Source organism: Lampris incognitus, chromosome 9 (genome assembly GCF_029633865.1).
Source record: "Lampris incognitus isolate fLamInc1 chromosome 9, fLamInc1.hap2, whole genome shotgun sequence".
Classification (NCBI taxonomy): Eukaryota; Metazoa; Chordata; class Actinopteri; order Lampriformes; family Lampridae; genus Lampris; species Lampris incognitus.
The window spans coordinates 10,977,420-10,985,180 of NC_079219.1; the positions used below are offsets into that span (position 1 = coordinate 10,977,420).

The 7,761-nt window shown below is 41.7% G+C and overlaps 1 protein-coding gene across 1 annotated transcript in view; it reads right to left on the reverse strand.

The window, feature by feature from the left end:
* The window catches only part of smad10b (SMAD family member 10b), a 37,033-nt gene extending 29,526 nt beyond the window's left edge, over window positions 1-7,507 (reverse strand). Inside the window, exons 1-2 of the mRNA XM_056285581.1 lie at window positions 7,365-7,507; window positions 5,457-5,706 (exon numbers count right to left, since the gene is read on the reverse strand). Coding sequence (XP_056141556.1) covers window positions 5,457-5,699 — 243 coding nt within the window. The 5' untranslated portion in view covers window positions 5,700-5,706; window positions 7,365-7,507. The remainder of the gene's footprint in view (window positions 1-5,456; window positions 5,707-7,364) is intronic.
* Window positions 7,508-7,761: the final 254 nt, after the last annotated feature.

The following is a 7,761-nucleotide window of genomic DNA, read 5'->3' on the forward strand; positions in this document are numbered from 1 at the left end:
ATGTGATTTGTATTACGTTCAAGAACCAGACGTCTTCAGTGAGAAAGGCTGTTTGTTAGGTTAGAGATGGCCTTGTTCTAGAATATAACTCATTTTGATCTGATAAATCCCAAACAATCTCTGTCATCACTGTGACATCACAGACAAATTCTGTGTCACAACACAAACAGTGGGGTGTTGTCCATTGTCCTTTACCGCATCGACACATTTTCCGAGATTTTGGCAAATATATTTGACAGCTCTGAGTTCATTTATTTTCAGTGACCTGGCTTGGTGATGTCATCGTGTACTTCACCTTCAGTCAATCACCATTAACAATTAGCATGATGTCAGAGTAATGTCAGTTATGATGCCATCATTAACACTAGAAAGAAATGATGCAGCTGGTGTTTGAAATTCCTAAACGGCAAACTGAAGACAATGTGAAGACAAAAGACCCCTGGTGTTTCGCTGTAACATGGGTATGAAAGCTAATTGGGCTTTCACACTTGTTTGCTTTGTTGCGGATGAACTGCATCGTTCCTCTGAGCTTTACACTATAAACCAGTCGTTTGAATTTCAGAATTCTGGCAGGCGACTTCTTACTTTGTAATCACTTGGACTGATACAACACAACAACAACAACAACCAGAAAGAAAAACCACACTTGTCAACAGATATTCATTAGATCAATTTCATAAATATGGATGCATCATGGTACTGATCCCAGGCCCTTTTCTAAAAGACAAAGTTGAGGAGGAGATTATTTTTCTTGTTCAAAATTTTCCACTAGTCATTAGCGCCCATGCACTGTGGGTGACGAGGCATTCCTCCATTTGGTGGAATCCCAATGTGAACAATGTGTTTAGCAATAAAGACTGACCTGAAAACTTCAGGATGTGTCAGAGAACTTTTCAAATATCTATGCTACTATTCGGAAATGGTCACATAGTCGCCATTCTGGATGGATTGCAAAATTAAAACACCAGACCATTTACTGGTCGATGGTGTTTTCATTATATTCGCTGCAGCAAACCTTTTGGCAATCTTCTTGTGAATACACTTGTTTTTCACACACCACTTCAGTTGTTTTTGAATCGTTTCCTCCCTCCATATATCAAGCAATATGCCTTTCTCCTCATCAGGCCAAGGTTCTGCACCCTTACCCACAATGCCTCTCTCACTGTCAGCTGGTAACTTAAAATACTGTTTTTATTTCTTTATTGTTATTAAGGAAACAAACATTCTACCGGACTCAACCAGGTACCATGCCACCCGGATGTGTTCACTAGCTTTCTCACTTAAAAAAGTAGACATTACCGGACTGATGCACATAAATTCCACAATTTGAAAGCCCTAAAGGTTTATGAATTCAACTCCACCAGTCAGCATCAAGATTACAGATACTCCCAGCAATCAGATATAATATAAAAACATGAGACAACTCCACCCTTCAAAAAATAATGTAAATGATGTGTTGCATTCATCTTAGACTATGTTGGTTCTGATGACAGCTACAAAAATATTAAAATACCCTCATTTTGTCACATACTGGGATGTCACGGTATGATCTCATGATGCTGTTTTCCTTGTGATGTTACAACAGGTGATGTCACGTGTTAATTCTGTGTTGTCAGTAATAGATATTTTCTCACTTTTTAAAATAAATGAATGTTGAAACATCTCTAAATTTCAACTGCAGTTTCCACCTTTAGAACAAACGAATAATGAATAAAAGAGATGAAGCCATATCTCAGGGTCAGTGTTTTGCCCAGAGCCAAAGAAAGACACAACGGTGATCATCAGTCACCATAACACTCCAATGCCCTCACATTACAAGTTAGAGAGTACGTAGCTAGCTAGTTAGTTAGTTAGTGAGATGGCTGGCTAGGTACTTAATGAGTTAGTGAGTTATTGAGTTAATTAGTTAATTCATTCGTTAGCTAGCTAGCTAATGTGCTAACTCACTAAGTAGCTATCTAGCTAGCTAGTTACTTAGTAAGTTTAGTTAGTTGGCTGATGTGGTAGAAACAAGGAACTAAAATCAAAGTGGAAACCATGACCATCAGTGTGCCACTCATTTATGTCTACTGAAAAACCTTTCGAAGGACAAGGAGGCAGACATTCTTAACTGCTGCTATAGAGCATTTTAGGGCCGACAAATGGATTATGACTAAAAAGCAATTGTGAGGGTGGCAGTGGGAACTGTAGTAAAAACGTCAGTTTCATCACCACCACCATTTTCTCATTTTTTATGACCCTTTATTTATGCTCAAATTCTCTAATCAAGCAGTGAGAATATGTCAGCATTTTCACCATTCTGTTACAATAACTTGATTTATGAGCTCATGGAAAAATAAAACTTAAGTAAATATTTCTATTTATCTATTCGCTTTAGTTATTATTTTTAATGAAGAAGAAATGGAGCACATTATCAACTTCATAAGTATTTGATAGACGGAGAAAAGTGGATTTCATTGCGAATTCAAGCAGAATTATCAAACATCTGATATCAGAAAATCTCTTCACCAAATGATGCAGAAACTTTTATGCTCATGCCAAAGTGGAAAACCCTTTTCCCATATTCACCTCCTGGGTTTTCTCATGGCGTCACTCTTAGCATCATTCGAATTGCCACAGTGCTTTTGACATTTTATTAGGCTCAGAATCATGGTCTAAATAAAAAAATTTTTTTTTTTATAAAAATGAAGAAAAAAAAGTTTTGTGCACAAAATCCATTTCGCAATATAAATTATTCAATACTTGTTAGCATGATGGGACAGATGTATCATGTTGTGTTATTACATAGTATCTAAACCCAGGCTGGTCTTGGTACTCCCATATAAGCAAAGCATAATAAACACCGCTACACTTAATACAACTAATGGGTCAACTTGATTTAGGTGTGCCAAAGAACCAGCACTGAATATTGACAACTGTTAGTGCTGGCTCTGTCTGTCTGTCAATGCTGATGTGCTGGTACACCTAAATCAAACAGACTCATTCATTTTACTAGTTGCAGCTGTGTTATCCTGCCACGCTTACACCAGAATACCAAGACCCACCTGTTGTGTTTTTAACCTTTAGATGGTTTTTAACATGTACATGTTAGAAAACTCATTAAAATGGTATTGGGTTTAGTTACTCTTTACAGCTGCTGTAGGCAACATTGGAGAGATTAGAAATTTGATAGAAAACCCCCCAAAAAATCCACTACCCACTCTCTCTGCTTCCTTCTTACCTCCTGTAACCCCTCCATCCAAATCAGGTTGATGCGCATACATAGGTTTGCCCATCATGACTTGCAAAATCTGTATCACTGTTGATAATCTATGCGTGTAAAAAATATAGTACTTCTCAGTGAATCTCTTAGTTACACCAACATTGTTGGTGTGAAGCACTGGTCTACTTATAGGTGAAGCATTTATGCAGATTGCTATTTCCTAAGTACCAAAGTACATGCAGCACCTTGTGTGACAACCTCTGTCCAAGATCTGTATTAATACTGTGAAGACAGTAGAATGTATCACAGCTGTCAATCTATGCATGTAAAAAAACAAAACTGTTTTGTCCAAACTCTTCATTACTCCAACACTGTTGTCGTGAAGCACTGTTTTACTTATCGGTGAAGTATTTATAAAGGCAGCTATTCCCAAAATACTGGGCTGCCCTGCATCTGCACACATGACTGGCATCAAGCTAGGGATGCTCCTTAGTGGTGATTAGTTGTTTCATTCAGACCAAAATGATTTTTTGCAAATCAGAATACAGCCCAAAGGAGCAGCCAGTGAGACCAGATTTTTACAGACTACATTTACTTGATGGATACCTGTTGGTTTAAAATAGGAATTTCACCAAATATTACAAAATGCCACTAAAGGAAAGTTACCTACAGCAGCTTTAACAAAAGAATTCCAGACCTTATACTATATATTTCACCTCTCGATTACCTGCCCCTATTCAAAACCGAATAACATTAGTAGTTTGCAGTTTGCCTGCAGATCTCAGACTTGCTCCAAAACTTCTCTTTTAAAACCAAACTAAAGACCTTCCTTTTCGGCCGAACATCCTCTTAAATGAACACATCGTACTTGTTTAGATTGTATGTTGTATTTTTGCTGTTTTACTTTGTTTTTATGTAAAGCACTTAGAACTGATTTTGTATGAGATAGTGCTACACAAATAAAATGTTGAATTGAATTGAATTGAATCAGGTCATGAACTGTTCTTACTTCAGTCTCAAGGGACAACAGGGAAAATTTGTATGAATAGGTGCATTACACAATTCCTCATCTAACCCACTTGGGAGCAAACTACTGAACCTATAGTTCCATTTAGCGTTTCACTTTAATAAATTGTTCCCAATGTCACCTCCTCTTTCATTTGCCAACACTATCTTAACTATGAGCTCCTCAAGCAAATGCCCTGTCTTATAAAGCAGCTCTACTGGAGACTCAGTACATGTCACTACTGAATACCACTTCTTTAATACTGCTCACATGCTTTGATAGAAATGATTTCAATTTTCTAATTGTCTTGCCAACATAGTACACATTACATGAACAAATCAGTAAGTAATCACATGAGTAGTGTTGCAGGTTACATGATGTTTACAATCCCTTGCCAGTATCATCACAGCTGAAACTCTGTGCAAACTGAACTCGCATGATGCACATTTGCTACAAGGGTAACAGCCTGCAATAAAGACCTGGTTTCTTGACAAGTTTATGTCTGACCGTTTGATTTGTTCATGTTCCCTGGGCATTTTTCGGTGAACATAGGGAGGTTTGCAAACACATTCATCAAAATCTCATCTGAAACCAATATGTGCGAATGTTTATCTTGATTTCTAATCACCAAATGTGTTTGCTTGTACCCCCTGACTTACACAGGGGGTGTAAACTAAATCATGCTGGATATAAAACTAAAGAAATGCCAAGGAGAATGAGCACCGTTTGAGCACCGCAAAGGGCTTAAAAACAAGGTCCAGGCTGGCGTCGCCCAATTAACACTATAAAGTAGCCTAAGCCATCACACAAAACCCATAACACATGTAGGGCTGATTTATCACAGGCCAGGGAGAGTTACACAAGTAAAAACAACAGACAAAACTCTTTTGATCTATTGTCTATTACTGTCTAACAAAAACTGGTGTTGGGACACAACAAGGGCACAACATCAAGTAGCCAGATCAGATTCCAATCACATTACAGGACCACGTCAAACATATGTTTTATTGTTTTCATATCAAGTTATTTCATAATTTTGCTCAATATTTTACATATGAATTCCACTATTTAATATGAAAACTATTTCAGATTCAAACCCTGATCAATAGGGGACAGGAGAGGAGATTCCCAACATGAAAAAGAATAAAGCACACATATCAAATAAATGAAGGCACTTTTTAATGAAATCAAAAATGCTTTTGCTAGGGAGATCCTCTGAAGGATGAATCTCACACCAGAGCATCATACCTGCAGCCGTCCGTCCAGCGTTCTTTGGATGGTGACACACTTGCTGGGATGGACACCGTTGGTGGTGACAGCCGTGATGAGAGAGTCCAGCTCGTCCTTCTTCTCCTTCAGCTTCTTTACCAGGCTCTCGATCGCTCGTTTGGCGAAGCCCTCATTCTCCCCGCCCTGCCGGTGGCACATCAAGCTGTGAACGATGCTCAGACAGGCATCGCTGCTGCTGGGAGGCGGACTCATCACCGACATGGCTGTCCTGAGGGGGCGGGGCCAGAGCAGAGACAGAGGAGGTTAGGTAGACAGACAGACAACTAGACAGATGGATGGATGGATACAGACTGACAGATTTCCACTGATACCTGCCTTTGTGAATTAGCTCTGTGTTTTTATTAATCTAGCTTTTATCTGCTATATCTTATATCAATACTGCTCTCTGTTGCTCTCAGTGGGGTGTCAGATGTCAGAGGAAGTAGAAACAGTTGCTAAGCACTGATTGGTGGATTGCTGTGCCCGTCATTGTTTTGCAAACTGCAGACTGGCTGAGAGACTTGCTTTATTTTCAGAGCGAGCGCCTCGTAACCTGAGGGGTTGAAGGTTAAATCTGCCATGCCTGAAGCATCTACCCCATCTGATGAAACCTCTCATCTTTCTGGTTTTTTTTGTCTCTTCTGTTTGGGTTCTGTTTGGTGTTTAAATATACTGTGTTCAGCTCTGTGTAGCACACATTGGCTGTGGGAAACAACTTGAGGACAGTAAACCATCATTCTGTCCATCCATCGCTCTAGCTATCAAAAATGATGACTTGACACATCAGTCTCATGGAAACACGTAAATTTAGTGAAACTTTTGCAGCAACAAAAATGCCTTCTAGGTAACCTGGGCTCACACGGTTACTCATTTATCATACGTGTGTTCTTACTTCGCTGCCTTCAGTGTGAGCAACCAAAGATTGCGTGTCTGGCTCAAGAGCACAGGAAAATGCAGTTGTTTGGGATTCTGCCCTGTGACCTGCACCTTTGATATGCAACATACATGTACTGTTGCAACCTGGGATACTGCGAGTACCACCTGCTGAATGTCACAGCATTAGTCTTCCTTCTTCTTCTTCTGGAGAAAATGCCTTCCCCAAAGAGTGCCTACAACACCACAACAATTTCTCCTCCATGCCCGGGTTTGTAAATAAACTAGAACAGAGCTGCAGCCTGTTCACGCACAGCAGAGACGCTGTCACGGCGAGCTGTCAGCCATAAAACAACACAAGCAACAACATGTGGAAACATTTACATTCTAGCCATCTAGCAAACACTTGGCGAGGGCCACTTACACCGGTTTCAATTCAGTGGGATAAACTGACGAGATGGAACAAACACGCCTGCGATCCTAGAATGAAGATGGATGATAGAGAAGTGACAGAGACAGCATGACCGTGAATGATAGTGAAGTAACAGGGAGAGAGAGAGAGGGGGAATCATGGATGACAGAGAAGTGACCGGGTCATGGAGAAGCCATGGAAGCAGGGAAGGCAGAACGGGGTGTCTGTAAAAACAGGGGGGGGGGGGTTGAGAGCGGAGGAGAGGACGGAGAAAAAAATCACTCCACCTCAACACCACCTCAACATCTAAAGGGCACGGAGCCTTAAATGACGCATCACGTTGGAAGATCTCGTTATTGTAGTAAACGTGAGGCTGCCGCTGGAGGGGCCGATGTGGTTCCTGAATCGGGATTAAAGCGTCGCAAAAAACAGAAAAAGAAAAGAAGAAGAAGAAGAAGAAGAAGATGCCTCATAAACAGAGAGTTGAGTTTGGAGCCCGGCGGAGACGCCAACCAGCAAACTGGCGGACAAATGGAACGTGCACATGAACTCAAATACAGCGAAATGAACCAGAAAACACGTCGCCTGCCCGCGGTTCTCACCGAGGAGCCGTCGGTCGATCCGTCCGTCGGTCGGGGTTTATTTTCCGGGTACAGAGTGCCCGCTGTACCGGCGCTGTGCCGCCGCTGGTCCGGCTCCGTGTTGATGTCTGCGCCGCTCCAGACCAGACTGTCTGTCTGCCGACCTACCGACGTCCCCCCGCACACATCCTGCTATTCACTCCCCCCCCCCCTCCTCCTACTCCCCCTCCCTTCCCAGTCTGAGCAATAACAAGAGAGAGCGAGCGAGCGAGAGCGCTGTCTGAGTTGAGGTCGAGCCAATCAGCGTTCCCGTCTCATTCCAGTCGGCGCGGCCCCGGGCCAACGGTGACGCGGCTCTCTCCCCGCCGGCGGCCGAGCGTATGGAGGAGGGAGGGAGAGGCTGTCTGGGTTAACGGGT